This window comes from Lathyrus oleraceus, chromosome 1, assembly GCF_024323335.1.
Source record: "Lathyrus oleraceus cultivar Zhongwan6 chromosome 1, CAAS_Psat_ZW6_1.0, whole genome shotgun sequence".
Taxonomy (NCBI): domain Eukaryota; kingdom Viridiplantae; phylum Streptophyta; class Magnoliopsida; order Fabales; family Fabaceae; genus Lathyrus; species Lathyrus oleraceus.
Window position 1 is genome coordinate 405643850 of NC_066579.1, and position 18185 is coordinate 405662034.

The following is an 18185-nucleotide window of genomic DNA, read 5'->3' on the forward strand; positions in this document are numbered from 1 at the left end:
GAGATGATTTAAAGTGAAATCTTCTATTCATAAGTATGAATTAATTGTCCGACTCCATTTGTACACTCTGCGCATCACTAGTATATAAAGTCCGATATCTAACAATTTTTTTTTAGAAGTATTAAAAGATAATGTTTATTATATAAAAAAATTAAAGTGAAAGCTTAAATTAGATTAAAATTAAAAGAAAACAATTTAAAGCCTTTTTAAATATTTTTTTCGTAATTTAGTACACAAAAATAAAAAATGAAATAAAAGAGAAAACTTGATAAATATTGTTCGGAGGAAGATAAACCCCACTTCTTGCAACAATCAGAGAGAGAAGCACTTCCCAAAGTCGAAGCAGACAATGGAGTTGCACACGGCGATTCTACCGTCGCGTTGTTCACTTCCACCACATCTCTTCCATTCTCCACCACCTCCTTCAACCCATTCTTCACCAATCAAAACCTCCCTTCCCTTTTCGCGCTTCAATTTCTTCACTAAACTTCAAACACTAACAAGTAAGTAACTTCTTAATTATCACAATTTAGGGTTTCAAAATCAATTGTCTCATATTATCATGCAATCCTTTTATCGTTTGTGAAGGAGGAAGAGGGTTACGACCCTGTAACTATGTTGCTTCAAAAGAAGACAATCCATCTGATGTGGTGGACGATAACAGAATGATTGGTGTGTGTGATAAACTCATTGGTGTTTTCTTGGTTGATAAACCTACTCCAACTGATTGGAGAAGATTGTTAGCTTTCAGTAGAGAATGGAAAAACATTAGACCCCATTTTTTTGCACGATGTAATGATAAAGCACTTTCTGAAACCAATCCTACTATGCAGGAAAAACTTCTCCGTCTCGCAAGGAAGCTCAAACAGGTTTTTTTTTAATATGCTACTAGATATTGTGAATTTGTTGTTATTATTGTTATTATGGATTCAGTTTTGTTGCAGGAGCTTTTTGCTTAAAATAAATTTAGGGTTCTTCACATGAAAAGTTCTTATCAATGCTATGAATTGTGGATTGTAGAAAATAACAATTTGTTGAAATTCTGCTGCACTGCAGGGTGCCAAACAGGCATACCCACTCTGTTTAGGCTCGCCCCGCAAAAGTCTGCAAAAACCGGGGGATAGTTGATGGCGCGGGTCTAAAACCTTGGTCCGGCAAAAAAATGAGGGTGGAGCGGGCCCGCGGTCTCTGCACCCTTTTAAGCCTAAAATTGCAAAATTTTATATTATTGCCCGCACTCCCTAGAGTCCACAAAAAAACAGGGTGGGGCGGTCATATTAGAGGGTGCGGCCTAAAACCTTGGCACGCTCAGCCAAAAAGTTCGGGCAAAACAGACATGTCCGTCTGGCCTGACCGTTTTGACACCCTAGAGCCATAACGCTGCTATAGGAGTTATTTGACAGCACTTAATTGTAGTAAATAGCATATCACGAAGCAATAGCGATTTGTTCAAAATCTTCTACGTTAGTTATAGCTGGCTATTAGACAACATTGGTTCATAAAAGGTTATAGGCGTTGTTTATCAAGAAGTTAAATGAAAAAGGTTTTTGAAATTTTTTAGATACATAAGCTAATTTCAATGTATGTTATGCTAGAAGTTTTTGTTTAATACATTTGTAATTATTGTCAAATTTGTTATCCAAATTGAAACTTGATTAATAAGATGCTCGACGTGGTATGTTAATTGGAATGTAAGAAATAGGAATATGGTATAGTCATGATAAATATTTTTTGTGAACTGCTATTCTGCAGATTGATGAGGACGTGCAGAGACACAATGATCTTCTGGATGTAATCAGAAAGGATCTGTCCGAAATTAGCAATATCGTTGCCAAGCGTAGGAAGGATTTTACAAATGAATTCTTTGAGCACCTTCATGTAGTGACTGAATCTTACCGTGACGATGCAGAAAAGCAAAATGGTGTGATTTAGTTTTTCATGCTTTTAGTTACCTAAATCAATATTTATGTTTTGGATAAATTATTGACTTTGGTGTGCAATATCATAGTTAATTGCATTTTCTTGCATGGGTAGTCAAGAACCACATTCACTCAATTGAGAAATTTGTTACATTTCTTTCTTTCTTTCTTTCTAGGAGTATAACTAGACAATGGTGTTTTTCAAAGGTTGAACATTGAATTTATAAATTGTATGGAACTTAAAATATTTATTTTGCAGAAGCAAAATACCAGAAATTTATGCTTAATTAAAATATGACCATATTTAGGAGAACTTCAGGATGTTGTCTTGGTTACGCTAGATCTAATTACGTAGAATACATATACAACCAATATCATCTGATGGGTGTCACATATTAATAACTGTGTTTGGTTAATTCAAGTTTGTATATTGATTAATTTGGAAATTAAAAGCTATTATGCTTTTTGTTATATGTGAAAAGAACTGGCAAAGCTTGGGGAGGCATGCTTGGCTGCTGTACTTGCCTATGATGGTGCAGCAGAAAGCATTGAACAGATAAATGCTGCACAGCTGAAATTTCAAGATATTATCAATTCTCCCTCACTTGATGCTGCGTGTAAAAAGATAGACAATTTGGCTGAAAAAAAAGAACTTGATTCGACGACGGTATTAATGATTACCAAAGCTTGGGCTGCGGCCAAAGATTCAAACATGACTGAAGATGAGGTAAAATTGATGGGATCTCTTGACTTTCCTTTACATGAGCTGCTCCAATTTTAGTTTCATGGATATGGAGGATAAGAAATTTTGAATGGTTGTTGAATTAGTTTCTTTAGATTGCAATGTACAGTATGGGGGAAGAACCAAGTGGATAATGTATAGCTTGTCTTCTTTACTTTTATTTTCTAACCAAAAAGCAATTCGGTGTCTGGTACAGTACAGTCATCTCCTTTTAATAGCAGCGGCCTGACATTGATAGGGTACCTACTATCTAGGCGTATTTTAGAAGTAGGGCAATGTGGGAGAGAATGAGTTAGTTAGTTATTGAGGTGTCATATGAGGTCATGTGATACTGTTAGAGGGAGTGTATTATATACGGATAGGCTGGTGTGTGTGGGTATTGAAGATTAATGTTAGTGAGTTAGTTTGGAGAGATTTGCTCCACTTTCATACTTATACTAATAGATTTTCCATTAAGAATTCACGGGTTCTACCTGACAAAATGTATGGCAGTACGCATCCTTATCTATAATGTTTTTATTCTGTCCCTGATTTATTTTAATAGGGGAGATAATAATGAACACATATTTGGGGAATATAACAAACAAACTGAGTCATACTTGTATATTATGTGGTACCAATTTCTAAAGTGCGGGACCCAAGTGTATTTTATCCAATAAAAGTGATTCTTAGAGGAGAAAAAAAGTGAGTGTTCCTAGCACTTCTCTTAATCAAAAAGTCGAGGAAATGTGGGTTGATATGAATACACTACTCTTTCACACACAAAAAAATCCACTACTCCTAATGTACAATAGTTGTTAAATTCTTTCATGCGATGTATGATGCTTTGAAATAATTCAACACGTGTGATATCATTACAAAATAGGAGGACCTTGTTGATTGAATATAATAATGCGGTGTCCAGTTTGACCTTGTCCTTTAACCAAACCTACTCATTCAAGACTGTATTCTACTTGGCTAGATATTATGCAGTAAATTTTCATGCATTATATATTACTTGCTATTTCCTACTTAACTTAAACATTCATTTTTAGGCAAAAGACATCCTCTTTCATTTATACAAGACTTCAGTGGCAAATCTTCAGAGACAGATTCCGAAAGAAATTCGAATAGTTAAGTATGTTATTCAAATTGAGGATCCCGAGGAGCAATTGTCTGCCCTTAATGATGCTTTTACACCTGGAGTAGAACTTGAAGGAAAAGATATAGATAGTTTGTACTCGTACGTCAACATGTATTACATATCAGAATACAAGTTATCTTGAAATAGAATTCAGTTGTGATAAAAAACTTCTTTATATTTTTTTTCAGGACACCAGAGAAACTTCACATGTGTTTAAAGACCGTGGTGGATGCTTATCATTCGAGCAAAGAAGGTACACTCGTTAGGGAAGCAAGGGATCTTATGAATCCTGAGATCGTCAAAAAATTGGAGAAATTGAAGAAGGTTGTGGAAAAGAACTTCATGTGAATATGAGGGTGAGAAACATACTAAGATGGTTTTCCTATGCTAAAACATTATAACGTGCATGATATTCTTGATGGCCATCAAGTGCAGAACTAGGTTTACAGCAACATTGCTCTAAATAAGTGTCTATATTCTGGCTGGTATTTCAAAATTTTCAAATTGTTCCACTAGATTAAGCTGAATCATGGGGGGAAAACTAGACAACCATCAAGATTGTAATATCAAAAGTTAGATTAGGTTCCCTTTTCTTTTTGTTACTACAGGTAGATTCAAGAAATACAACATCTGCACAAAACTTATGCACTAAACTTCAGCCTTGACCAGGTCTTTTATGTTACTATATGTAAATAAAATATATTCCAGTGGTTGTGTTTTCGAAAGCTGATGGAAATGTGCACAATTGAAAAATTACTGTGGTTGTTTTATTTATATTGATAGAAGTAGTTTCTTATGTTTAGAAGTAAAAAATAATTAACATGTGATATTTGTTCTTGTTTGAAATATGAAATTTATATCTATATCTTATTTTGTGAAGTAATACAAGCTATTGAAATAAATAAAGTGTCATCTATATATTATTATATGAAGTAAAATTACCATCTGGTGAAATAAATTATGTGTCAATGATAGAAACTTAAAAGTTCAGGCAACAACTCTGTATTAATGAGTGCAAGTGGTGAGCTTGAAGCTCTTATAATGATGGAAAATGTAGAAAGAAAATGAGAAGTTAGACCTAGTTTCAAGAACTCCTAGATCAGGGCATAACTGCTCTTAAACTATAAAGCATTTCTCTCCTAACCAATCTTAACATCTTTCCTCTATGACTCTAAATTTTCTGTCTTTTTTTTATAATAGAAAATCCCCTTAAAAATAATGAGAATGCTAACTAGTATTGTTATTCCTCAAGTTTTACGCAATCTGGCAATCTTTTAAAAGCAGCAAGTGTGTGAATTGGGCTATTGAGTCAACAACTCTATTGGGTTGTGCCGTTATGGTGTCCTACCATTAGCTCCCTTTTTAGAATTAGCGTTGTTCTCAAGGCCAGTATGGAAAAACCAATATTCTAATGCTGCTTTAAGTTTTCAACTTATGATCTCTTTGTTTCCTTTCCACTTTGAAACTTTCATGTCTACAAAATGTTCATGGTGATAGTGATGATTGATTTCTCTATGTAAACCTCCCCATTCTTAGATATGTGACTTTACAACCTCATCACTTAACCCTCTCGATTGAAACTAATTGCCATTTCCTCCCAATCAATGTTCACATTGCCAAACCTCCACAACCTCAACTCTAATGGAGAAGTTTCTAAATTGAATTTTCATCCCCTTACGCATCCATACCATAGTGACACAAGTGTCATTCCCGACTTTCAGGGTTGATACCTTGTCTCAATCTATTGGAAGTTGCAATGTTTCCGTCAATAGAGGAGATATGAAGTTGTAACTAGATCCACGTTGAGTTATCTTTTGTCAGTAGTATTTCTGCTAGCTCGATGGCGATTATCTCACCTATTTCGTTTATTGCCTCGTCATCACCCAAAATCATAACATGCTATCATTTTCGAAACACTTATACAAAGGATGATAACATTCTCCGCAACAAAAACATAACTTTGTGCCTTGAGATCCATCGATTCACTGTTTACCCCATGATTATAACTGCCATAGCCCTTTTGGGGTTTGTCGTCTCTGATATGTTGAGAATGTAATTCATGGTGTCGAAGCATGCTGCTGTCCAAACACCTAGTTGTCGAAGTGTCAAGGATTAACCTCGATATGGATTTTTACTTAGGCCCAATTTTGTAGTGTTAGTCTTGGGCTTTGCTTGAGGAACAAGCAAGCCCAAAATCTATAAATAGGGAGTGACCCTTATTGATTGTATGAGACACAACAGAAGTGCAGTTGAACAAGTTGAATAAATCTCAGTTTGGAAGTAGAGAGTTACTCTACATTAATTCTTCCTCTTCTTTCCCTATTTTGATAAAATCATAATTTCCTTTCTTCCAATTTTTCATCTTTTATTTCTTATTCCATTAACAATTGTGCAGCGATATATTCTTGCAACCAAAGTTGGTTGATTCACTCGAGTGAAAAGTGAAGAACAAAAGGGGATTCAATCGGTGTGATTGAGTCTTATTCATTAAGATTGCAACAAAATTCTCCACATGTTTTGGTGAATTTTTTGAAGAGAAAGCAATGAATTTCCAACATCTGGTATTAGAGTCTGGTTGAGAGATTCGTGGGAAGCAAAACACGACGGTGATGAATAATCTGAACGAGTACTTTATGACGAGTCTCTCAACTCTGAAGAATAAAAAAAATTATGAAAATTAGTGCAAGCAGATAAATATTGGCTTTTGCTATCAAGCTCTACGGGATCTTGTGAAGGAGGGAGTTACGCCGCTTGCAGCAAATACGACAGATGGAGAAAAGACTGCACACAAAGAATTGAAGAAGAAAGATTATAAAGCTCTCTTTATGATCCATTAATGCGTTGATGCAGACAATTTCGAAAATGTTAGTGATGTTGAATCAGCGAAAGAAGCATGTACAATTCTGGAAAAATTGTTTAGAGACGCAGAAAAGGTGAAAGAAGTGAGGTTACAAACTCACAAAAGAACGTCTGAATTGCTTCAAATGGAAGACAATGAAAGTATAATTGATTTTTTCACTAGGGTTGCAAAACTGGTGAATCAAATCAAGGTATGTGGAGAAATGTTGCCATCAAAATTAGTTGTTTAAAAGATCTTGAGGTCATTGGCTCCAAAGTTCGACCACATGGTGTAGCCATAGAAGAGTCGAAAGATTTGTCAACATTGACAAAGGAAGAGCTTCAAGGGACGCTTGAATCTCATGAATAAAGAATGGCTGAAAGAGCTGCAGGTAAGTCGAAGAGCGATATGGCTTTGCAGGCGCAATCAACAAGAGAAAAGAAAGGCAAAAGGAAGTGGTTCAACAACAAAGGTAGAAGAGGCTACAATAACTCGACTGATCAAAATCAGCAAGAAGGAGGTTGGTCGAATTAGAAAAAGTTCTCATATCAAAGCAACCCAAGAGGTGGTGCTACAGGTAGAGGAAGAGGCGGTGGTCAAAAACCTGATAAAATTCACATTCAGTTTTCAATTGTCAGATGTATGGTCACAACTCTAGTGATTATCCTGAAAAATAAAAGAATCAAGATAATGATGCAAAGTTTGAAAATTATGAAGAAGAAGATATGTTGTTGATGGTCACAACAAGAGATGGAGAAAGATTCCAGGACCAATGGTACTTGGACTCAGAATGGTCATCACACATGACTGGTAGGAAAGATTGGTTTGTCAACATGAAACCCTAAATGAAGAACATGGTAAAACTTTCAAATGACAATACTCTAGCAGCTGGAGGTATTGGTGATGTTCTGATTACGATGAAAGATGAAAAAAGGTTAGTAATTTCTAATGTACTATACATACCAAACATGAAAAGTAATTTGCTTAGCATATGGCAACTGGTCGAAAAGAACTACAAAGTGTCGATTAAAGACAAGATGATGAGAGTTCTCGACTTAGGTGGAAGGTTAATCTTGAAGGCAACTATATCTCAGAATAAAACCTTTAGAATTAAACAAAATGTGATGGATCACAAGTGCCTTGCAACTGTAGCTAGCAGATATGAATGGCTATGGCACTATAGACTTGGCCTTCTCAATTTCAAAGACATCAGAGATCTGAATAGTAGAAATATGGTTTCAGGGTTACCAGAAATTGGCATTCCAAATGAAGTATGTGAGGTTGTGTGCAGGCGAAGCAACACAAGAAAAACTTTAGCAAGGTTGCTGAAAGCAAGTCGAAGGCAATCCTTGAAGTCATATACTCTTATGTGTGTGGTCCTATCCAGGTGAATTTGATTTGAGGTAACAAATACTTTGTCATATTCATAAATTGAAGGTGAGAAAAACAAGAAAGGGGGGGTTTGAATTGTTTGGAAAATAAGCGCTTTTTCAAAATGAAAATCACACAAGGATTTTATACTGGTTCGCTTCTAACACAAAGCTACTCCAGTCCACCCGGCCAAGGTGATTTCGCCTTCAACAAGGACTTAATCCACTAATCTTGAAAGATTGATTACAAACAACGTCTAAGAGAAAGATCTCTTAGTCCTCTCAAGTATACAGACTACACAGAGTCACTTGAGGAAATAAACAAACAATAGATAAAAGATTTATGTAATCTAGAGTGCTTCTAAGAAAGCAAATATTACAATAGTAAGAACAAAAGTGATTCACGTTATAAGCAAAAGCTTCGTGAAGATTTAGAGAGCAAGAGTGTTTTCTTGAGCGTTGATTTTTCAGTATATTTTTCTTTGTATATGTTGTATTCTGAATGTTGATTTGCAGTCCTTTATATAGATCAGTGAGGTAGTAGTTGAAACTGATGAGTAATAAAATGAATTTACGCCATAACATAAATAGCTTCTGCCAGGATAACTTTCTCTCCTTGAAATGACTACTTACCACATATAGTACCTTCTTTATTGAAATTGGAGATTAACGTCTCTTTCTGTATTAGGAAATCCATTTGCAAAACTTTACTTGACTTTAACGTTACTCTTTCATAATTAGCAATTCCATAATCAGAGTCTTCATGTTTCTGGAGATCTTGGAATCTGCTATCTAGCTTCTGATGTTGATCTTTTGAGTTCTGATGATTTCTTCAGATAGCGCCAAGAGCTTCTGAAGTTTGACATACTGTTGTTCAGAATCAGAACTTCTAGAGCGTACTTCTTGTTTAGATGCTTCTGATACTTTGCTGTTTTGCTCAGAGTTAGACTTTCTTGAACGTGTTTCAACTTCAGATGCTTCTGATACTTTGCTGTTTTGCTCAGAGTTAGACTTTCTTGAACGTGTTTCAACTTCAGATGCTTCTGATCATTTGATAATTTGTATCTGATCTGGTTCTGTATCTGATGACGTCATCAGATTTCTTCCTTCTTTCTTTAGAACCCTGCACACTTAGAAACTTTTCGTTAGGGTGCCATTTTTGGTTTCATCCTTTGTTATCATCAAAATCATGGAATCTGTTGTAGAACAATTTTTGTTCTTACATAAATTATTTCAGTCGAAAACTATGGGCTTACCTGATCAAGAAGAAAAGTGAAGTGATTGAGGTATCTTCCAAGTTTAAATCTATGGTCGAACGACAAAGTGGTCGAAAGCTCAAGATTCTGAGGACCGATAGTTGTGGAGAATATGTGTCTAAATACTTCGACAAGTTATGTGAGAGAGAAGGGATTGTGCATGAGGTGGTGTCACCATATACTCCACAACAGAATGGAACTGCAGAAAGGAAGAATATAACCATCATAAACATGGTAAGAAGTATGTTGAAAGGAAAGCATTTATCCACATAATTATGGGGTGAAGCTGTGTCAACTACAACATATATCCTGAACAGATGTCTGACGAAAAAGGTAGAAAAGAATGTTGGTATGATGCAAGCCTAACTTAAGTCATCTGGAACTATTTGGGTCTATAGCACATAGAAATGTGCCAGATCAGTTGAGAAGAAAACTTGATGACAAGTCGAGTAAGATGATCCTAATAGGATATCATTCGACTGGAGGTTACAAGTTGTTCGACCCATTGAACAAGCAAGTAATGATCAACAGAGACGTGATCATAGATGAGCTTAAGGAATGTGATTAGACTAAAAATGTCAAGAAGGATTCAATGAGAATATCATGTGAAGAACCAATAAGTGAAGTCGAAAGAGAAGTTCATCAGGAAGAAGTCAGAGGTCAAGCAAGCACAAGCATACCTCAAAGGATAAGACACATGTCTGTAAGGTTGCAAGAATGTGTGATTACATCAAATGATGTGGTCGATGACGAAGGTGAGCTGGTACAATATGCTTTCCATGTAGATGGCAAACCAATCAATGAAGCTAAGGAATTGAAGGATTAAAAATGGGTGAAAGCAATGAATGAAGAACTGGAGTCCATCAAAGTCAACAACACTTGGCCATTTGTCGAATTGCCTAAAGGCAAGAAGGAAATCGACGTGAAATGGGTATACAAGGTGAAGTTGAATCTCAAAGAGAAGTAACTCGACATAAGGCACGACTTGTGGTGAAAAGATTTCTTCGAAAAGAAGGAATCAATTTCAATGAAGCTTTTGTATCTGTTGCTAGAATCGAAACAATTAGGTTGGTTGTTGGTATAACAAACATTAACAACTGGCACACATGTTTGATGGATGTGAGATATGCATTCCTAAATGGTACCTTAGATGAAAAAGTGTATGTTGCATAACCAGTTGAATTTGTGAAACATGGCGAAGAAAATAAGGTATATAAGTTGCATAAAGCCCTGTATGGACTTAAGCAATCTCCAAGAGCTTGAAATAAGAAGATATATAACTTTCTAAGGGAGAAGGAATTTGTGAAATGCACAACTGAGCATGAAGTATATGTAAGAAAAAAAAATAGTAAGTTACTTATACTATGTCTATATGTCGATGATCTGTTAATAACAGGAAGTTGCAAGAAGAAGGTCAAAGATTTCAAACATTACCTAAGTGAGGAGTTTGAAATGTCAGACTTGGGAAATCTCTCATACTTCCTTGGTATCAAATTCTACAGGAGTAATAGAGTCTTGATGATGCACCAAAGAAGATATGTATGTGAAATACTCAAGAGATTTGAGATGAAAGATTGAAACCCAACTTCGACTCCAGTTGAGCCCATATTGTAATTGTCGAAAGACACATATGAAGATTATGTCGATCCAAAGTAGTACAGAAGACTCATTGGATCACTTCAATACCTTTGTCACATAAGGCCTGATCTAGCATACAATGTAAGTATGGTGATCTGATTGACGCGCAAGCCAAAGGTATCACACTTAGCAGCGACGAAGAGGATATTAAGGTATATAAAAGGAACTCTCGACCATGGCATTTTGTTTCCTGTAAATGACGAAGGAAAAAATGCAAGCTTGTGGGATACACCGACTCAAGTTGGTTTAATGATGTCGGGGATAGAAAATTCACAGTTGGTTATGTGTTTATGCTAGGTGGTGCACCAGTTGCTTGGAGTTCAAGAAAGGAACCAGTAGTGGCACTTTCATCGTGTGAAGCAGAATATGTAGCTGCTTCTCTCTGTGTATGTCAAGCAACATGGATGGTGAATCTGGTCGAAGTATTCAAGAAATTAAGATCTATGATGAATGTAGATAGCTTAGACACAATGAATTAGGTGGTGTATTGAGAATGTAATTCATGGCGTCAAAGCATGTTATTGTCGAAATACTTAGTTGTCCAAATGTCGAGGAGTTGGCATCAATATGGATTTTTACTTAAACCCAATTTTGTAGTGTTAGCATAATTATGTATTTTGGGGTTTGTTTGAGGAGCAAGCAATATCAAAATCTATAAATAAAGAGTAACCATTATTGATTGTATGAATACAAAACAACAGAAGTGCAATTGCACAAGTTGAATAAATCTCAGTTTGAGAGCAGATAGTTACTATGCATAAATTCTTACCAGAGCTTCTAAGTAAAAAGGTTTCTTGATACCTTCTGCAATTTCTTAAGTCCAGGTTAGATAAATTTATTTTTAAGAAAAATATGTTGCAGAATGCTTAAGGTATTTAGACAATATTTTCATCAGAGCTATTAATGACTTCTCCCCCTTTTTGTCAGAATCAAAAAGACAGCAAAAAATAAATAATTGAAGAGAAAAACATTGTATTTAGATAAAAAAAACAACAGAGGCAAAACAAAACATCATAAACAAAGAAATCAGAGCAACAAGCAATAAGTCCTAAGTGCCTAGGGGTTCGGAGGCGGAGGCATTCTCTGAAGCAACATAGCCAGCATGTTCTGAATATTGTCGTTGACAGTGTCTTGTTTGTCCATTCTGGCACGAAGTTCATTCTGATCTTGCTTAAGTTCTTTCAGCGTCTGGAGAACCATAGGGATAACAGAAGTAGAAGACTCCCCCTGAGTCAGAGCCTGCTGTGCTTCAGCAGCAGCCAGCGCTTCAGCTTCAGCAGCAGCTTGTGCTTCAGCTTCCTTTATCCTTAGAATTTCAGCTTCTCTTTCTCTTTCTTCCTCCAGCCTTCTAGCCTCTTCTTCAGCTTCTCTTGCTAATCTCCCTTCTTCCAGCCTTCTGGCTTCAGCTTCTCTTGCAAGTCTTTCCTGAAGTCTTGCCTCAGCATCTCTGATGTAGCCATTTCTGACTTGTTCAGAGATGTTCTTCAGTCTAAAAGCCTCAGAGGTCATCCAGCCAATGACTCTGTTCCAGTGTGTCATTACAGAGTCAGGATCATCACTGACTTCAGAGTTAGTGGTCAGAGACTTGACCTTTTGTACTGAAGCCCCTGCGACCAGCATGATGGCTTCCTCAAGGGTAGGTATAGAAAGGTCAGGTTCAGAGGTATGAGGTGGAGATGTTGGAGGGCTGAGATTTAATGTGAGAGGTTCAGATTCTGCTTCAGGTTGAGGTTCAGATCTTTGGGGTGAAGCGTAAAGAGGGTTTAAGTCTAATGGTTTAGTTTCAGCTTCAGGTTCAGGTTCAGCGGAGGTGTTTGGAGGGGTGATATCAGAGGTGTGGAGGTCAGAGGGTTGAGTTTCAGAGGGTTGGTCTTCAGAAGTAATGTTGGTTATTTGTTCTGGTGGAGGTGAAGTTGCTTCAGATTGTGTTTGTGTTGGTTGTTGTGAAGCAAGGTTTTGAGCCTGAATTTGGGCTAAGGTTGGGGAGTCAGGGTCAGAGTATTCTTGGTCAGAAGAGATTTCAAGGTATGGGGGTGATTCTGGGGCTGAAGATGATGAAGAGGAAGTGGTAGTGTGAGAAAGATTAACATTTGATGGAGGTTGTGAAGTTCTGGTGGTTGAAGGTGGGATTTCAGAGGTTGTATAAATGGGTGGTGTTGGGAGAGGATTAGAGGAAGGAGTAGAGGAAACCATCAGAGGTTCAGAGGAAATAGGAGGAACAGACGTACCAGTAGAAATTTGCAGAGGAGCTGGAGATCTGCTTCCAGAAGATTCTCCAAGTCTTGCCTTCTTTGCCTGTGATGTTATCTTCTTTTCAGAGAGACCTCTCTTGTACCTGACGAAGTCTTCTTCTGAATCTAGACAATCGTCGAGGCTGAAGTCAGAGATGTCAACACCTTCATCCAGCAGACGCTGAAGATAGATAGCAACCGCATCTTTGGGTTCATTCTTGTAGAACCTAGCAAGACCATGAGGCAGCTTCCTCTGATCTTTCAAGGAATCCCAGGATGTGTCCAGCGTGGGTCTGACTTGAATCTTCTTTATTATTCCCATACTCTTGAGATTTCTGGCGTTCAGAGGCTTTCCAGTATCTATCGCCAGATCCTCCATCAGTTTGGCCTTCTCCAGATGATCTACTAGCCCATTCTCGATGAAGACATCAGATAACAATCTTCCCAGAGGGATGTAGGTTCTGGGCTTCATGTTGTTTCTGGTCTCCCTGACAGAGTCTCTGAGGTATCTAAAGATTAGTGCAGGAAGGCAGATCTTCACACCCTTGTGAATGCAATACAGAATGCACTTCTGATCTGCATTGATGTAGTCAGAGGAGTTAGATGCTGGGCGGTGGTGAATAGTTCCCAGAATGATCTTGAGCCACACTCTGAGGTTCTGATGAAGCTCTTTGTTCTTTGAAGGATTTCCTTCAGTGTTATGTTTGAAGATGGTTGGATTGATTACTTCAGCAATGCGCCTTGACCTAGGGTTGATGTTGTAAATCCTTTTACCTCCATCTCTCTCCATGTTTAGTAAAGAAGCAATTGACTTTTCAGTAATTACTATCTTTACCCCCAAAACATGAGAGACGATGAAATGGTCATCAGCGTCTGCAAATCTCCAGAACTCCTTGATGAGAAGTGGGTAAATAGGGCCATAGAGCCTTTGGAAGTAGTTTCCCCAACCTTGTTGACGAAGTTCTTCAGTAAGATCAACTCCATTTCTTCTCAAGTTGTCAAAGTCCACCAGTGTTTCACATAACACATCCAATCCCTCAAAGGGAGTTGCTAGGTTGATGTGAGGTAAACGATCAAGGATATGGGGTTCCTTGTATACTGGAGTAATGGAAACGCCTGTAACCATTGGAGTTGAAATGCTTGAAGTTTGGGCAGTGGTGGTGGATTCCATTTGTTGAGAGAAGTTAAAAACTTCTTGTTGTTGAGCATCCATAGTTGAAGAAGAAGGAGATGAAGATGAGTAGTTGAGAGACGCTTCAGAGAGGGTTTAGGGTTTTAGAGTGAGTGAGAGTGATAAGTGTGTGAAATGTGAGAAGAGTGTTTAAATACTTAAGTGAAAACACATGCAAAACGACACACAGTTCAGCGTTAGCACAAATTTCAAGTTAGCACGCTTGGGGGAGAAATGATTAAGGCTAATTAATGAATGTCTAATCCCAACAGTACGCACACTGCTCGAGGAGATCTTAAACGTTTCACCTTGATCTTCTTCTGGACAGCTGTCTAGAAGTTCTAGGGTTAGACGCTAAGTGCTCCACGTGTTGATATATCTGATCTTCAGGAATACCAAAGGATTGGTTCCTGGAGATTTCTAACTCAGATATTTTCTTAACTGGTAGAAGTATCAGAGTCAGAGGTAGAAATACATTTGTTTACATCAGAGTCTCATTTTACATTCTCAGAGGCACAATTCATTCAGGACAATTTTGAATGTTCAGATTTTTTTAAGATAAAAAGAAATCTATCTTCAGCTAGAGGCTTAGTAAAGATATCTGCCCATTGATGATCTGTATCAATGAACTTCAATGTTACTATCCCTTTCTGAACATAGTCTTTGATAAAATGATGTTTTATTTCAATGTGTTTAGCTCTGGAATGTAGAATGGGATTCTTACTTAGACAAATGGCAGCAGTATTATCACAGAAGATAGGAATGTTACTCTCAAAAATTTGCAGATCTTCTAACTGATGCTTCATCCAGAGCATCTGAGTTGTGCACAGTGATGCTGAGATATATTCTGCTTCTACAGTTGATAGAGCGATAGTTGACTGTCTTTTGCTAGCCCAGGAGATTAGATTGTTTCCCAGAAGCTGGCAATTTCCAGATGTGCTTTTTCGTTCTAGTCTATCTCCTGCATAATCTGCATCACAGTAACCAGAAAGTCTATACTCTGATGTTTTCTTATACATCAGGCCCAGGTTAGGAGTTCCTTTCAGATACTTAAGAATTCTCTTAACTGCAGTTAAATGAGATTCTCTAGGATCTGATTGGAATCTGGCACAGAGACAGACACTAAAGAGAATATCAGGACGAGTAGCAGTCAGATAGAGAAGAGAGCCTATCATACCTCGATAGAGCTTCTGACAAACCTTTGAGCTTACTTCTTCTTTTTCAAGAATGCATGTTGGATGCATTGGAGTTTTTGCAGAGTTGCAGTTAGCCATGTCAAATTTCTTCAGAACATCTTTAATATATTTGCTTTGATGAACATATGTAACTTCTGAAGTTTGGTTAATTTGAATTCCCAGAAAGAACTTTAGTTCTTGCATTAGACTTATTTCAAATTCTGCCTGCATTAACTTAGAGAATTCTTGACAAACAGATGCGTTAACTGAACCAAAAATAATGTCATCAACGTATATCTGGCATATCATGAGATCATTGTTAAGGTTCTTACAGAAAAGTGTGGAGTCAACTTTCCCTCTGATAAAATTGTGTTCCAGAAGAAAATTGCTTAAACGTTCATACCAAGCTCTGGGAGCTTGTTTAAGTCCATATAAAGATTTTTTAAGTTTAAAAACATGTTCTGGAAAGTTTGGATTTTCAAAACCTGGAGGTTGGTTGACATACACTTCTTCTGATATATAACCATTAAGGAATGCACTCTTGACATCCATTTGATATAATTTAATAGAATGGTTAATAGCAAAAGATACAAGAAGACGAATAGATTCTAACCTTGCGACTGGAGCAAAAGTTTCATTATAATCAATACCTTCTTGTTGACTATAACCTTGAGCTACCAGTCGAGCTTTGTTTCTGACGACTTCTCCTTTCTCATTCAGCTTGTTTCTGAATACCCATCTGGTTCCAATAACGTGAGTGCCTCTGGGCTTTGGAACAAGATCCCAAACATCATTCTTTGTGAATTGATCTAATTCTTCTTGCATGGCTGAAACCCAGTCGTTATCTTGAAGTGCTTCATCACAGGACATAGGCTCAATCAGAGACACTAGTCCCAGAGGAGTATCTTCAGAAGTCCTGAAGGTAGATCTGGTTCTGACAGGTTCGTCCTTGTTTCCCAGAATCAAATCTTCAGATATGTTGATACGACTTTTGACTTTCTTTGGGATTTCTGGGGATTTAAATTCTTCAGAGTTCTGAGTGACAGTTGCTTCTGGGGCTTTATCAGAACCTGCAAGAGTGATTTCTAAATCTGCAAAATTTTCAACTAGCTTTGACTTTTCAGGGTCAAGCTTATCATCAAATCTGACATGAATTGATTCTTCCACAATTTTGGTTTCTGTGTTGTATACTCTGTAGCCTTTAGAGCGTTCTGAGTATCCTAACATAATACCTTTCTGTGCTTTGGAATCAAACTTGTTCAGATGTTCTTTAGTGTTTAAGATAAAGCAAGAACATCCAAAAGGATGAAAATATGAAATGTTTGGTTTTCTTCCTTTACACAGTTCATAAGGAGTCTTTTCCAGAATAGGTCTTATAGAGATTCTATTCTGAATGTAACACGCTGTATTTACAGCTTCTGCCCAAAAATGCTTTGCCACATTAGTTTCATTGATCATGGTTCTGGCCATCTCTTGGAGTGTCCTATTCTTCCTCTCTACAACTCCATTTTGTTGTGGAGTTCTAGGGCAGGAGAAATCATGGGATATTCCATTAGAGTCAAATAATTCTTCAAAATCTTTGTTTTCAAATTCTCCACCATGATCACTTCTGACTCTAACAATTTTAGCATCAAATTCTTTTTGCACTTTGGAGCAGAAACTAGTGAATACAAAGTGAGACTCACTCTTGTGCTTTAGGAATTTCACCCATGTCCAGCGACTGTAATCATCAACAATGACTAGTCCATACTTCTTTCCATTGACTGATGCTGTCTTCACAGGACCAAATAAGTCAATGTGGAGAAGTTCCAGAGGCTTAGAGGTGGAAACAACATTTTTCTTTTTAAAGGATGTTTTTGAAAATTTTCCTTTCTAACATGCTTCACACAGAGCATCTGAAGAAAACTTCAGTTTAGGTAGGCCTCTGACTAACTCGAGTTTATTTAGCTGAGAAAGTTTCCTCATGCTAATGTGGCCCAAGCGTCTATGCCATATCCATTGCTCTTTGTGAACAGTCATCAGACATTTAACATTTTGTTCTTTTAAATCAGAAAGATTAATTTTATAAATGTTGTTTTTCCTCTTGCCTGTGAAAAGGACAGAGCCATCATTCTGATTAATGGCTTTACATGTTTTTTGATTAAAGATTACATCATAACCGTTATCACTTAATTGACTTATGGATAACAAGTTATGCATTAATCCTTCTACGTAAAGGACATCAGATATAGAGGGAAGAGTACCATTACCAATAGTTCCGGAGCCTCTAATCCTTCCTTTCTGATCTCCTCCGAAACCTACGAATCCAGCATCTTTAAGTTCCAGGCTTTGGAACATAGACTTTCTTCCCGTCATGTGTCGCGAGCATCCAGAGTCCAGGTACCATGACTGGTGTCTGAACTTTGCTGCATAGGATATCTGCAACATACACAATCTTATCTTTTGGTACCCAGAATCTCTTGGGTCCTCTTTGATTAGTCTTCCCAGAGTTTCTCATAACTTTGGGTTTTCTAGCATTTTCAAATTTTTGTTCTTGTGTGTGTGTATAGTGATATGAAAATGGAGATTTAAGTTGGTCACTAGAAGAAGTTTTAACTTCCTTAGGATCATACCCAATTCCCTTTTTATTGTTCTGACTGACTCCATAAATCATGGATGCCATAATACTCCTACCTATTCCATTTTTCAGAAATTCTTGAAAGGCTTCTTCGTATTTATAAA

The 18185-nt window shown here is 37.1% G+C and overlaps 1 protein-coding gene across 1 annotated transcript; it reads left to right on the forward strand.

Moving 5' to 3' along the window:
• The first annotated feature begins 275 nt into the window (after positions 1–275).
• LOC127075756 (uncharacterized protein At4g37920) lies at positions 276–4540 on the forward strand. The gene is made up of 6 exons (XM_051017227.1): positions 276–503; positions 589–869; positions 1753–1921; positions 2402–2646; positions 3696–3883; positions 3973–4540. The coding sequence occupies exons 1-6, from the start codon at positions 350–352 to the stop codon at positions 4130–4132; spliced, it is 1197 nt and encodes a 398-aa protein (XP_050873184.1). The 5' UTR covers positions 276–349; the 3' UTR covers positions 4133–4540.
• The last annotated feature ends 13645 nt before the right edge of the window (positions 4541–18185 follow it).

Coding starts and splice junctions, on each gene's coding strand:
- LOC127075756 (XM_051017227.1), top strand. CDS start 350: ATGGAGTTGCACACGGCGATTCTACCGTCGCGTTGTTCACTTCCACCA. Junction 1,922..2,401: donor CGATGCAGAAAAGCAAAATG/GTGTGATTTAGT, acceptor ATATGTGAAAAG/AACTGGCAAAGCTTGGGGAG. Junction 2,647..3,695: donor CAAACATGACTGAAGATGAG/GTAAAATTGATG, acceptor ATTCATTTTTAG/GCAAAAGACATCCTCTTTCA.